The sequence below is a fragment of the Toxotes jaculatrix genome, chromosome 7, assembly GCF_017976425.1.
Source record: "Toxotes jaculatrix isolate fToxJac2 chromosome 7, fToxJac2.pri, whole genome shotgun sequence".
Taxonomy (NCBI): domain Eukaryota; kingdom Metazoa; phylum Chordata; class Actinopteri; family Toxotidae; genus Toxotes; species Toxotes jaculatrix.
In genome coordinates this window covers 24,904,122-24,919,091 of record NC_054400.1, presented here as the reverse complement: position 1 = coordinate 24,919,091, position 14,970 = coordinate 24,904,122, and the positions used below count along the sequence as shown (strand labels likewise).

Below are 14,970 nucleotides of genomic sequence, written 5' to 3'. Positions count from 1 at the left end.
GTACTGCAAAACAAATACCGAATAATAACTTAGATGGAAAAAGGTAGTGTAACATCTGATGCCTGAGCAGATGCTCATTCCTGATTCCTTGTACTTAAATCATGGCTTGTCCAAACAGTATCACTACATATTCTGCTACAATTGTTATCGCCACCACGGGTACACAGTAATTACTGCAGTAAGTATGACATAATGGTCCGTTCGTTAAACCAGAAATTACAGAAACAACCTTGCACCATTAAGTAATTTTGCAAACATCATCAGCTCATGACCTCAGCGATGTTTCAGTAGGACATGCTGCTCTGTGAGTACAGAGAGGCTCCAATTAAACACTACTCACATGTCCAAATGTACATTGAAAGTGTTACTGACTGCTGTAATCATGTCTCCTGCTCACACTAGGGGCAGAGACCACAACGCAACGCTAACACAGCTCCTGAGTCAGAGAGGAAAAGTCTTCAGTTGCTGTACTGTGCAAAAATACATTCTTCAGTTCAGCCAACACTAATATGAAGCTTCAGCAGTGTGTAGTTAGTGTGGTTCTATGGTATTGGTCTGTCAGACAGTCAGTTGGTTTCTCTGCCACTTTTAGTTCAGACTGAAATATTTTCATATCTATTGGATGGTTTGCCATGAATTTTGGTATGGACATTCATGCCTCGCTGATAATGTATTGTACTAACTTTAGTGATCCTCTGACTTTTCCTCTTGTGCCACCATGAGGTTCACATTAACAGTTTTGAGTGAAATGTCTGAAATTGCTATCAAATCTTATGCAGACATCTGTGTTCCCCACGGGAGCATTGTTTGGTCAAAAATGAACTTCTAACTAAAGAGCTAGGTAAAGCTAGGTCCGTAGCTGGAGGTGTGTGATGTAGTGCCTTAAAGCGTTATACACTTCTCACAGGAGATTGTACCTGCTCAACTCAAGTTACACAGTGTAAGCACAGGTGTTCACAGCAGAGTGGGAATGAAAGAAGCATCATTGCCTGTTTTACAAGCCTGAAGCATCTAAATTATTTTGAAACTGTCATCTTAAGGTAAAATAGTTAGTGTTAGTTATAGTGTTGCTTTAAGTGCATCCCATAATTCATTACAGTCTCCTGTGCCACCTCAGTGCAGTTGTTGTTGTTGTAGGCTGGTTTTAGGACAGACATGAGTCTGTGACATGCTGGATTCAGAGTGAATGTTATTATTCATGTCCAAACACTACAAAGTTATGTGATAAACTTCAGGAAATGCATCATACAAGCAGGTACTTGACTGCTCACACATACCACCAGAGTGGGGTGGACCCACTGAGAGAATGTTGTTACCATTACCATTTAGCTCAAAGCACAGCACTGTGCCTAAACACAGCCTCACAGATGCTTGTCTTGTCTTGTTCTCTGCTGCAGCTCAGTCTTTGTCCTTAGAATTTCTGTTGGTGTTGGTCTTTTCCTTGTCTTTTGACCACGCCGGGTTTCAGTGCTAACAATATTATTTTTATTAAAAAATTAAAACAAATTATATTACTGCTATGTTATATTAATAATAGCAAAGCAAAATTTACATCAAACTGTCAGACACAGTGTTACTTTAACTCCACTACTCTCCTCCTACTGAACCACACACACTGACCCCATGTCCTGAATTGTCCCTATCACCACAGAGAATGCACATTGGCCTCATTGTCTTCTGACACTTTGTCTCTGCTGTGACTTCAAGCATGTGTTCAGTGGGTGAGGGACAGACAGGCAGAGAAGGAGCTTCCACAGCACAGCAGAACGAGCTCAGCTTAGTGTCTATATTTGGAAAATATTGTGAAACTTTCTGCAGTAGACAAGTGATGTATGTGGAAATTACATTGTGGCTTAAGCACTGTTAGTGAGTCAGTCAGCCACAGCATACATTGAGTCAAGCTGCTGATTTATGGCTTTCGTGCTAATAAAGAAGTTTCATCTGCCAAAAAGGTAAGAGAAGTAAAACTACTGTCAGAAAATTTACCTCATGCATTTGTCTAAATTACAGCCTATAACATCCAAAGACTGTAAGACAATATATCATGAAACTTCAAGTGCGAGTTAAGCTTGAGCCACAACAGTCTGAGCAGTAGTTTTCCTGCATTCTTTAAGAGAAGCAGGGGTGTGCCCAGGCCGGTCGTGAGTTGTTGAGAGTGAGCTGTCCTGGAGGGCTGGCGAAGGTGTGGCCACGTGACAGCAACACAGCATGTAGATAGACAGCATAAAGCCTGATCAGAGCACCGATCTGCTCTGTTACAGCGACTGTCTGCACTTGGACAATGAAGCGAACTCTCCTATTGTGGATCCTCATGCTAAATGCCTCGCTCAAGCCCTCAGGTAAGTCACTGGATACTGTTACCTCCACTCAGCACAGTGGCTAATTAATAACTAAAGCATAGGTTTAAGGTGGTTTATCCTATCCTGTTTATCCAAAGCACTTTAACTTGTGTTTTTGGCATCATGTAAGCTTTTGTTCCTAAGTATAAAGTAAAAAGTGTAACTAAGTAGCTTCCTTCACTTTTAGGACAATAAATAGTATTTGTCTCTGCCTAAAAGTGTGGTTTATCAACCTTTATCTACATCAGTGATAAAGGAACGCTCTGCGATAAAAGGTGCTCTGTGCCTAATGCATTTCCTTGTGCAAGATATGATTAGAAAGGACAGGGACTGTGCCTTTACCATGCCTGTTGGAACACACTACAGTTGTTGCTGAATTGTTGTTGTTACGTTGTTGTCACACTCCATACCATCTTAAAATGCTTCATAAACCAAGCAAAAGGAGTGGGAATCACTTTAAACGCTTTTCTGATGTTGTGACACACTTGTCGGAGTCTGTTGGACTTCGGTTCACAACAAAACCTCCGCCCTATCAGGTGCTACTGCGTACATGGCTGTCAGGTACACATGAGTCAGAGTGAATTAGTCATTTCCTTTTAAGTAGGTTTCATTGACTGGAAAGTACTTCATTGGTCAAGCAGTTTCTTTATTTTGGTGAGTATCCGGTAAGGATGTCAAGAAAACGTGTTTGTTGACACAGTTGAAAAGTAGACACTGATGAAGCCCACAAAGAACACAAAAAAGAGGCAGGATTCATAGTTTGTCAAATGGAATAATATAATAATATATATGTACAATGTGTACGTGTGTGTATGTATATATATATATATATATATATATATATATATATATATATATATATATATATATATATATACATATATACATATATATAGCATATACATATAGCATCCGTCTTGGGAAATACACTACTCACAAAAAGTCAGGAATATTCAACTTTCTGGTGAAATTTATGGGAAATGTAAAAAGTGCATTCTACAGTGATATTATATCTTGAAAGTAGGGCATTTAAGTAGAAGTATGCAATAATAATTTCTTCATCTCAAACAATGTATTCAAACAAAAGCTAAAACCAGTGGTGGGTATACCACAACAAAAAATGTCAGTCTCAGACAACAACGTCTCATGCTGTTCACAAGTCAACTAATTGCCTGCTGAGGCATGAAGGGCTGCCCTCAGGTCATTGAGGTTCTGGGGTCCAGGGTTACGACCCTCTACAGGACGACTCAGATTCAGGTCTGGAAAAAGCACAGGCCACTCATTTTGAGGTACCCCAGCCTCCAGGAGCCGTTCCCTGATGATGCAGCTTCGATGAGCTAGGGCATTGTTGTTCATGAAGATGAAATCAGGCCTGTGCAGAGGCACAATGACTGGATTAATGATGTTATTCAGGTAGTTTTGGCTTGTCACAGTACCATTCACAAGGTGTGGGGCAGTTCTGTATTGACTAGACACACCTGCCCGGGCTGTAACACTACCACCTCCAAAGGCTCGTCTGGTAACAACAGTGGCTGATGCATAGCGTTTGCCTTGACGTCGCCAACAGCACTGGCGGCCATCATTTCTGCTCAGTGTGAACTGACTTTCATCAGAGAACAGCACTGAGGCCCACTGGTTCCTCATCCAATGCAAATGCTCCCTGGCCCATGCAAGACGAGTGCCTGGTGGTGTGGTCAGGTACCCTTGCAGGTCGTCTAGCGCGCAGACCATGCTGATGTAAGCGGTTTCGCACTCAGGTGCCTCTCGCCACCCTTAAACGTGCCTGGAGTCGAGTGGTATTCATCATCCTGTTCTGCAGGGCACTGTTCACAATGAAGCGGTCATCAGCAGGGGATGTGGCCAAAGGACGTCCACTTCTTTGCCTTTCTGTGACTCTTCCAGTCTCTCTGTGTCTCTGTTGCAACCCGCTGATGACACTCTGTAAAACGTTAAGCTCAATGGCAACTTCCCTCTGAGAACATCCTGTTTGAAGCCTCGCAGTGCCCAGGTACTGTTGATCAAATGTTAGGTGTCGTCTTGGTCTCATGATGCCAAAATGTGAACAGCATGAGGAAGAGGACTGTTTAAGTACAAATTACAAAACATTGAACAGTTGGACATGTCCATTCAAGAGTTTAGAGAAGGTCAAATTAAGTTCACCTATAAAGGTTATAGTGCATTTTAGGTGCATTCTGAAATTTCACCCGAAAGTTGAATATGCCTAACTTTTTGTGAGTAGTGTATCTGAAAGTGACTGAGCATCAGAGGAGGGGTAAGACCGTGAGTGAACACCTGCAAAGTTCCTCCACCCAAGTAAAACTCATGGCATTTTGTAAAGGACTGGCAACCACCGTTTCCCAACAACAAGTAGATAGACTTGTATTAGACTATACTGTAGAAGAGCTGCCTTGCAACCCTGACATATCAAGTGGTAAAGAAAATGGATGAATGGATGAAAAATTGAAGGGACTTTTTCAGTCTTGAATATTGTCTGCATGTATTCCTTTCAGGCTGCCAACTGACTTGCACAAGGTACGGCAGCTTGAAAGGCAAATTCCTCTGAGCATGCCTCAGTATCCCAGTATGAATATTGTAATCAACTTGAAAGTATAAAAGTGGACATTGAAATGAAAGCCTTGCCTGGTCAGCGTACAACCAAAACACAGTGTGTTTAACCTGACATGAACACATGCACTTGCTCCTGCTCACAAAACCCTTTGTGTTCCTCCAGAGAAGCTTAACAAGGGATCCCTTCACTGAAGACCACTGTGTCCATACTGTATACACTTCATATTAATGTGTCATGGCTTGTCATGCACGGGTTGATTGCCCAAGCTTTTGAGGCCAGAAACACCAGAGGGCTGCAGGCCGTTCAGCAACACCTCAGCATTAATCTGCACCGATCTGATTTCTAATCCACTGTGAACCGTGATATAAATTCATTATCCTACAACTGACTTTTTCTAAAGGATCCAGTCTGTAAAGTTGCTACAATTTTACTCACCTACAGCTCACAATGTATTAAAAAAAAAAAAGAAATTCTAAGTGGACCTCTGCTGTTTCGCTAATGCACTAACCCTGTGGGGTATTTGCATATGGAGCTCTGTGCTTTACTGCCTTATCTTATACTTACCTGCTGCTTTATCCAGCAAAAATGAAGATAGCATCAATTTCCTGGTATGAACCCGGATTTATGCTTCTCTGTGCTGAATGTAAATGCAAATGTACACGGGTGGCACTGGAACATATGAGCCCACTGAAAAGCAAAGCACAGAGTAAGGAAAGTGTACATGAAATCAAGAAACAGAAATCAGTTTCACCCTTGCCACAATGTAAACAAACACTGCAGCACTTATTTAGATATTAAAGTTTGTAACTGTGCTATAAATACTTTAACGTGTAACGTGTGTCGTATCTCCACAGAAAGTCATGGAAATGAGTTTGAGGAGGTGAAGGACTATGAAGTGGTTCGACCCGTCAGGCTTCACACAGTCAGAAAAAGACATGCAGAGGTACAGCATGAGTATCACAAAGACACCTGTGCATTGCTCTTACAAACATGATCAAGCTACGGTTGTGATGTTATTTAAGGGAAACTTGAATCTTTATTTTCCACAGAACCTCAGACCGGAGACCGTTAAGTATGCAATGACAGTGGGAGGAAAACACATTGAAATACAACTAGAAAAAAATGAGTAAGTTTTTCCTTCCCTTAAGACATGTCTCTGTAAACTATCAGGGACAAAACCAGAAGACTAATATTTATACATAGTCCAGAGTAAAACAGTTCCTATAACAATGATTAGTGCAACTTCCTGTTTTCACTTCATTTTCTTTTTTTTCCACAGTGTTTTTTTGTGTAAGTGTGTCATTGGAGACATTAAAAGTCACAAGCAGATGTTGAAGCCTCAGAATTAGATTTCCCATATTACACATAAATAATAAGTATAAAATATTATAAATAATAAATATTATTTTCAGTAAGACCATTTGGTGTGTTTTCCCAGGCCTCAAAAAGTGAGACCATCAGATCTGTCGTAAATTTGCTAGACTTCAAATACTGACGTGGCGTGTGAAAACGGCATGATGTGAATTTATTTTTTACATCTTTTCATCATCAGTGAATTACTCACCCAAGACTACACGGAGACTTACTACCAAGAAGACGGGACAGAAGTCACCACAAAACCGAATGACATTGTGAGTTTTTGCTTTTGTAGGCATGTTTCACTTCCCCTCATGTCCATTATGTGTCCATAATATGACTGTGAAATCACAGACAGCTGTATTTTCTAAACCATGTGTTTTAATGGTTAAAAAAAAGACCAGATTCAGTGAATATAAACAGATTAAATTTTATATTTTTGAATTTTTTAATCTGTTTATATTTATAGTGGATTTTCTTATGTGATAGCCCAGTCATCGTCCTCATGTCTTTATCAGGATCACTGCTACTATCATGGGAGGATTGTGAATGACAGCCAGTCGTCTGTTAGCATCAGCACTTGTGATGGACTCAGGTGAGCAAACCTTCTCTCTTTAACTTTTAAGTCTCATCAAAACCTCAAAAACATTCCACTCTCATATTGCAAGTATCCCATGATGACACCTGCTCACATTACAAACAAGTCATGGAGATGGCTTCAATATAACTTTACTGGTGGGATAAAACCTCCAAGCATGAAGCCAAAGGACTACTTTTTCAGTCTGTATTAGGATTAAATTAACAATGTGGAGACTAAAGTTCTTGACGTGAACTCAAACCTGCGTTTTTCAGCCTCTAAGGGCAGCAGCAGTCCAATATGTCCGTCTACTGAATGACAAAAGAGATTTTTAACCTGTTTAATTTAGCCTCAAAGCAATTTTCACTGAACTAAAAGGACTGTCCTGGTCTTGGTTTAGGGGTTACTTCAGAACATCTGCCCAGAGGTACCTGATTGAGCCGCTGTCTGGTGGCGATGAGGGGGATCATGCAGTGACCACATTAGATGAGAAGACCTTCACACCTGCAGTGTGTGGTGTAACCAACACCAGCTGGAGTGACGACTTTGAGCCCCCAACAAGTCGCAGCCGCTCCAGATCAGGGGTAACAACATTTCTGTCAAAACACACACACACACACCCTGAACTGTTTTAGGTTTTCAGTCCATCTGATCAGAGCTGCAGTTCTGACACATTCTAGTAATTACATGGTCTATAAAGACAAAACAGGCCTTTATCTACTTCACTCTTTTGCCCTCCAGGGTATAACTATTGTCCAACAGCAGAAGTACATCGAGCTCTTCCTTGTTGCTGATAACCGTGAGGTAAGCTATAATGTACACAGAGAAATGTAAAATGATATACTTTAAAATAACAGTGTGACGTGGTTCTGATGACATGTTATCAACGTCAGTGTATCATCATATATCATGTGGGTAATTGATCATGAATCAGCTGCTGAGAAATGAGGATGTGACTTTGCACTAACATGATGATGTGGTGTTTCAGTTTGAGAAGATGAATCGAGATCAGACAAAGCTGAGAAAGAGGATATTTGAAATTGTCAACTTTGTCAACATGGTGAGTCTGTTCTTTTTGGATTTCTCAGAAAGACGATGTCCAGACTCTAGGTCATATCTGTTCTGATACATCTCGGCTGATATTTCCAAGTCTTGTAAACCCATTTGCAGCCATAGGCCTAAAAATTTGGTCTTTTTTCTGTGTAAAATAAACTGTATAGTTGCTCCCTTTCTCATGGTGGTGATCTCCTGCTGGTGGTGTTCGCAGGCCTATAAGCCTCTGAGGACTTTCATTGCTCTGGTGGGGATAGAGATTTGGTCCAGCGGTGACTTGATCAGTGTGACCCCCCCAGCTGGGGCCAACCTGGATGCTTTCATGAACTGGAGGAACTCTGAGCTGGTCAATAGGAAAAAGCATGACAACGCACATCTCATCAGGTCTGAACAGCCTAAGTAGTACCAAACAGTATCAAATGGGAGAAACTGACTCTTATGTGTGGTGTGAAAAATGTGGTGTGTTGCACGGAGGAAGACTGTGTTGTGATGTCATTCTTTGTTTAACCACTTTGAATCATCAGATCTTAACGTACTGGAAGTTTTAGGTTTCCACACCATGCTTGTGTAACTTGCGTGAATGTGCACATCGAACCTTCACTGGCTTCACACTAGATTCGATGTCACAAACCACGTCCGTACATTTATGTTTCGAATTTGGATTTCAGGGTAGCACCGACGTCTCGATACGCTGAATTTACTAGCCAGCTTTTTTAAGCTGAGTAAACTCTATAGTGCCAGTTTACTTCACGTCGACCAAATCAGTCAGTGCTTTTGTGAAAATGGTAAAGTTCTTTTATTTCCATCAAATCAGGACAAACTGAACTGAAGGTTACCAAATAAAAGCCACAGAACTGGTGGCCACATTTCCTCTGAATGTAACAAAGTGTAGAAGCTGAACAGAGAACTAAATGGATGGATGAACAGCAAGTGTTTCTTACCTTGTCTTTCTTTGTCTTTCAGTGGTATTGACTTTGAAGGAGCAACTGTGGGGCTGGCTTTCATTGGGACTCTGTGCTCTGGTCACTCTGTTGGAGTAGTACAGGTGAAGACTTCTGTTATTTGGATGGTATCTTGTGTATCATACTCTTGTTTGGGTGCAATGTTAACAACAAAGGAGCTTTAGCAGCAAGGCTCTAGAAATGGCAGTGATGGTCAGTCAGTGCATCACTTTGGACCAGTACTAAAATATTTCAACAGCTGCTGGTTCCCAGAGGATCAACCCTAATGACGCTAACAGTCTTCTGAGTCTTCCTGTGATGGCACCATCAGCTCAGTGTTTTCAATTAGCAAAGGGAAATATTTCAATATCTCCTGACGGTTGCCCTTGCGTTAGTGGTTTTAAGTGAAATGGACTGACGTGACATTTGGTACAGACTTTCATGTTCCCCTCAGGTGTGAACGGTAATAACTTCCCTTACCCTTGACTTAACCCTTAACTTTTTATCCAGCACCATCGTCAGGTCAAATTGCCCAATACTTTGGTTTAGTACTAAATAACAAACGTCATGCAAACACACTACACTACTGTTATTTTTAGCATCGTCATTCCTGAGTCTAATAATTTCTTCAATAAGTGCAAATACTGAGGCAGATCTGTGTCGCTGAGGTCAGTATAGTATAGTTTTGTCAAAGGAGTTCCCCATTATCTTCATTAGTAAGAAAAATGTTAATCTTCTGGTATCTATTATTTTTTTGGAGACAGTTCAGCTGACAGTGGTGTTATGAAACTCTCCCACTGTGGTGCATCACACGTCTTTGAACACTCTGCCGTGGTTGATGAGGAACTCTGACAATAAATTCAAAAAGGCCTCGGCATTACTGTGGTCAGAAAGCCAGGAAACAAAGCAGACTGAGGAAACAGATATTTTCCATCACATGTTTGCTTTGAACAGATGTGAAATGCTGATAAAAGTAAAGGGTTCCACTCATGCAACTCATGCTCTGTTCTCTCAGGACCACAATGACCGGGCCATTGCAGTGGGAGCTACACTGGCTCATGAGATGGGCCACAACCTGGGCATGGACCATGACGACTCCAGTGCCTGTGCTTGTTCTGGGGATAGCTGCATCATGGCTGCTGCCCTCAGGTAAAGAAAATCATTTTTTTAAGTGAGTCTACCAGACCTCTGTAGTAGGCATCGTGTTTTGACGAGAAAGAAAAATGTGTGGAATAAAAAAAGATCACATTTCTGATTCTGTTGCATCAATTTTGATCCTTTTTTTTAAATTGTCCACTGTGAATGGATGCAATGCTAAGACATTTAAAAATATCTCAACATTAAAAGAGCGCATGTAAATAATAAAATGACAATAAAGAATTTAGCTGCTTTGGTTTCAGGGGCTTTGCATTGTGCATATTTAAAGATGGAGCCATTAATGCTGTTAATCTTATTACCTACAGCCGTGCATTTCCTGCTGTTAAAAATGTCTGCTGGCCCACAGAAAAAAAAACTGGGTCCAATCAAAAACATTTTCTGGGAGGATCAGATGAAGGGTTGAGGCAGCCAAGAAAACACTATGTTCAAAAATCTTTGTGTCTGACTGTTGTACAAATAGTGTGACGTCGTGTTGTTTTTCCTCAGCTGGAACGTTCCCCGGACTTTCAGTAGCTGCAGCAGCAGTAACTATGAAAAATACCTGACAAGCCGCAGCCCCAGCTGTCTGCTGGACATACCAGACTACGCGAGTTTGGTGTCTCCTTCAGTCTGCGGCAACGGGTTTCTGGAGAAAGGAGAGCAGTGTGACTGTGGCACTGTGGAGGTAAAGAAAACTAACAAGCACTCATTCAAGCATCACATGATTTTACAGTATCTGCCTCAACATCGTTTCTCGAGCGTAGGACTCAACACCTTGATTTATTTGTCTGATGGGAAGGAAGCTGCCTGACATGCACCAACACGTTTAAGAAAATTAGAGTCAAGAGGAAGAGTGACTGAGGGCAGATACATTAATGCAGGCGCAGGGTGAATGACCAGAGGGAAAGTACAGAGTGAAACTTAGTTGAATGAAGCGTGAATGAGTTTGTACATTAGCAGCTGTTTTCATTAAGCTAGTTATTCAGTTGATAAGCACTGACTGCTCACTGTGCACAGTTTTTTTTTATAGTGTACAGTGCTTAAATTATTACATCCTATGACTGTGTCAGTATGAGTTATATGTTTATAGCATAAACAGAAGTGTACAAATTACTCCTGAATTCTTGAAATGATACGATCAACAGGTACATTGAACTGAACTGATTTTGATTCTACAATGATAACCTACACTTTACAAACCCTGGTTTCAGAATTATTATTTGAAAGAATGTGTGAAAGATCGCTGATGCATTGTGTCTTTTCCGCTTTCAGCTGAGCATAACAGTAAGGTTGTAATAGTCTCTGAGAGGTGCATTCCAGCAGCCATGAATGAGTTCAGACCTGTTGTTGTACGTCTGCTGGTATTCAGCAGATGCACAGACGATAAAGAAGCTCTACATGTGCTTTGTCACGCCTCAGCATGACACGGAGTTTAAAGTTTAAATGACTTTTCAGCACAGCCTTTACCATATACCTGTTTTTCATGTAAGACATTATGGTGCAATACCACAAACAGTAACGTAGGAGTACCACAAGAACATTTCCAAGAATTGTAGGAAAATTAAAACAGGTAATACATACCAGAAACTGTCAACTTAGATCAAATATCCATAGTGTGTGCCAAGTGTGCACAGTGTACTATTACAGGCAGGTTATTGATGTCAGGGAAGGCCTGAAAAACAAAACAAGATCTGAACAAATATACACAAACACACAGAACTGAGTAAAGCTAAAAATACAGGAACATTACTGAGGAAGTTACACAGCATTGTAGGAGTGAGCATTAATATCAGCCTAAGCACTTTCCATGTTGTCCTTACAGGAGTGCACCAACCCTTGTTGCAATGCCACCACCTGCACCCTGAAGGAAGGCTCCCAGTGTGCTGAAGGCGAGTGCTGTGAGAACTGTAAGGTGAGTAAATGTGAATTAATAAATGCTGTTGTTCTTGCTGCCATGGCTGTTACTTTCCTTTGTACAATGTGGTGTTTGAGCCACCACAGCCCCCTGGTGGACATTTGAGATACTACAAGTAATTGTAATTAGTATTTTTTTTTTAGTAAAACTGTGCTGGTCCGTTGCCCTAACTAATGTTGTTTGGTGTCTCACACACACACACACACACACACACACACACACACACACACACACACACACACACACACACACACACACACACACACACACACACACACACACTTGTTGCAAAGCCCTCCATACTTAATTCTATGACTCCCACCTCCACTCAGATCGCGCCTCGCTCCAGGGAGTGCCGCAGGAAGCAGGATGAGTGTGACCTGGCAGAGTACTGTGATGGGACGAGGCCCACCTGTCCCGAGGATGTGTTTGCTGTGAATGGCCTCCCATGTGACGGAGGCCTGGGATACTGCTACAATGGCCAGTGTCCACAGAGGTCGAACCAGTGTGTCAAGATGTATGGATCAGGTGAGTGTAATTTTTTTTTTTTTTTTTTGTTACATGAAGTTCAGGCTACCGTAATATTTAAATACATTACCAATTTAAAAAAAACCTAATAAATAAATAAATTAGCTATGCTGCCATGTAAAATCTTTCCTTTTCATCAGGTGCTATAGTGGCCCGTGACTCCTGCTATGATCAGAACACCAGAGGACTATACTATGGCTTCTGCACACGTCCCTCAAACGACCAGTACATCCCCTGCCAGCGAGAGTAAGTCTCAGCAAAACATACAGTTTGATAGTAACAGCCCTAATTTATGATCTGGGTAGTTTAATATGCAGACTCATCAGGTATCTGTATTAGAATAGATTTAGGTTTATTATTTAGCAGAAGAGGTGGTGTCTCTTAAGTGAATCTAAACACACACTAACCCTCTCTGTCCTTTGCAGAGACAGGTTTTGTGGAAAGCTCTTCTGCCACAATGGTAATGAAAACCCAAACTACGGCCGCATGGTGAGGATCGGTGACTGCAAGGCAGCTTTCTTTGGAGACTACACTAAAGACTACGGCCAGGTGGACACTGGGACTAAATGTGACAATGGAAAGGTAATAGGCTGTGTTAGAGTCTGTACTGCTTTTTCTTTTTACTGTTGCTCATTCTTTAAATGTGTTTCCGATGTGGACGGAGCCTATTCAAAGTCAATGACTGTCTTTGTGTTTTTGAAGGTGTGCGTCCAGAATCAGTGCATGGATCTTCAGGTGGCTTACAGAAACACAAACTGCTCTGCAAAATGCCCAGGCCATGCTGTAAGTACACACCAGCACTGCTCCGAGTTTGGTTTACCTGAGTACAGTTTGGATGGTGTGTTTAATGGCACCGTGCGCTAACAAAGGTATTGCTGTTGCATGGTGTCATAAAACACTGATAACATAGGATAATCAACTTATGATGTTCTGTCTCAGGTGTGCAATCACAAAAGTGAGTGTCAGTGTGAGCCTGGCTGGATGCCTCCTCACTGCAGTTCGCAGGATGAAGCTTTCAATTCTCTTTCTACTGGTATGTACAGTTACATACATATTACACACATACATATATTTATATATATATTATATATATATATATATGTGTGTGTATAAAACTCATACTGAATATTGACTGATGCACTGCTGCATCCAAACCAAACTGAATTCAGTTTCATTCCTGCAGGAGCAGCTGTTGCCATCGCTGTGGCAGTCATACTGGTGGTTCTAGGTATCATTGCTGGTGTGTTTGGGTTCGTCTGGAAAAAACGACAAAGTCCCGTGTTGCCAACGTAAGTAATGGTCACCCTGTTGCAGGTCTTGCTGTGTTACTGTGAACTCCCCTTTGTGAGGGATGAGAACCAGCAGATTAAATCTTTCTCTTTACAACAGTGCACACGTACAGAGGAAGCAGCCAGCAGTGGACAGGTCCCCTCACTACATAAACAGAGCACCAGTTCCTAGTCAACCCGTACCAGTGCCACAGGTAATGTGTGGGAATATACTGCGTTGGGTTGGGATGACAAATAACTATTCACTGCATGTCCTAACAATACCTGAAATTTTAGATTGTAAGGCCAAAGCCCAGAGGAGCTCCACCTCCACCACCTCCAGCAGGGAACAGACCTAAACCTGGGAAAGAGAACTACTCAGCTGCACGTCAGGTAACTCACATGTCTTTGAAGAGGTTCAGTGCCACACTGCACACAGTTTACAGGCTTCTGATACGGTGTTGAACACAGCAGCTCTGACCATCAAACCGGCAGCAGCTTTTTCACATGTTGCCTTGAGGACGTCTCTCTGTGTTAGAAGCTTTTACTAAAACCACAGAAGAAGAGCACAGATAAGATCATCAGTTTTGTATTTCTCTTTGTTGCCAAAACGTCTAATCTGATTGGAGGATAAGACTGTCCGATAAACACACCACATGGCGATCTCAGTTATTCAAGCACAAACCTGTAGCAGGAAAATTCAATTTTTTCACTCAGTTTTGCTGAAGAGAAAATATAATTTGCACCTGTTGCTGCTCACAAACTGGCTATAAAGCATGGCTTTTCCTCTACGTTTACTCACTCAGTCTACATTTTGTAATACACTTTTTTTTTGTCCTGTAGGCTCTGAAGCCAGTTCCTCCACCAAAGGTCTGATGAGACAGTGTAATCTATGAGTGAACCTGGGGAGACTCACATTTGTGCGTTGTTCCCAACAAGAGGCAACTGGAAATCCGAAGAAATGGACAGATTTTAATTAAAGGCTTCCTGTCATGACTGTTTCCTTTGCAGTGTTGTCACTGCAGCGCTGCCTGAAGCACCAGTGATGTGCAGACCTCAGGAGGGACAAACTGGACTCTAAATTGTTACTTGCATGCTATGCACTGAGGCCTTTTATTACTAGCTTTTTGTTTTTAAGGCACTTTTTTTTAATATACTATAGGGTTTGGGTTAGTGCAGCTAGAAACAGCTCTGACCCTGAATGTGAGCCATTTCATTTTATACATGTTCTTATATTTTATAAAAGAAATGATGCAGAATATTGCACAAAACTGTATTTAGTTGCCA

General features: G+C 41.5%; 1 protein-coding gene across 1 annotated transcript; it reads left to right on the top strand.

The window, feature by feature from the left end:
• The first annotated feature begins 2,218 nt into the window (after positions 1-2,218).
• On the top strand, positions 2,219-14,679 carry adam28 (ADAM metallopeptidase domain 28). Its single transcript, XM_041041716.1, has 22 exons — positions 2,219-2,339; positions 5,763-5,851; positions 5,958-6,034; positions 6,461-6,539; positions 6,783-6,859; positions 7,242-7,425; positions 7,583-7,645; positions 7,830-7,901; positions 8,109-8,278; positions 8,858-8,939; positions 9,851-9,984; positions 10,480-10,657; positions 11,795-11,884; positions 12,220-12,415; positions 12,556-12,661; positions 12,841-12,997; positions 13,118-13,198; positions 13,355-13,448; positions 13,599-13,704; positions 13,805-13,898; positions 13,981-14,076; positions 14,527-14,679. The coding sequence occupies exons 1-22, from the start codon at positions 2,282-2,284 to the stop codon at positions 14,557-14,559; spliced, it is 2,316 nt and encodes a 771-aa protein (XP_040897650.1). The 5' UTR covers positions 2,219-2,281; the 3' UTR covers positions 14,560-14,679.
• The last annotated feature ends 291 nt before the right edge of the window (positions 14,680-14,970 follow it).

What these genes read in the sequence shown, in the direction of transcription:
- adam28 (XM_041041716.1), top strand. Translation starts at nt 2,282, where the DNA reads ATGAAGCGAACTCTCCTATTGTGGATCCTCATGCTAAATGCCTCGCTC. An exon ending in AGCACTTGTGATGGACTCAG is followed by an intron (nt 6,860 to 7,241) that starts GTGAGCAAACCT and finishes GTCTTGGTTTAG; the next exon opens with GGGTTACTTCAGAACATCTG. An exon ending in CAAAATGCCCAGGCCATGCT is followed by an intron (nt 13,199 to 13,354) that starts GTAAGTACACAC and finishes GTTCTGTCTCAG; the next exon opens with GTGTGCAATCACAAAAGTGA.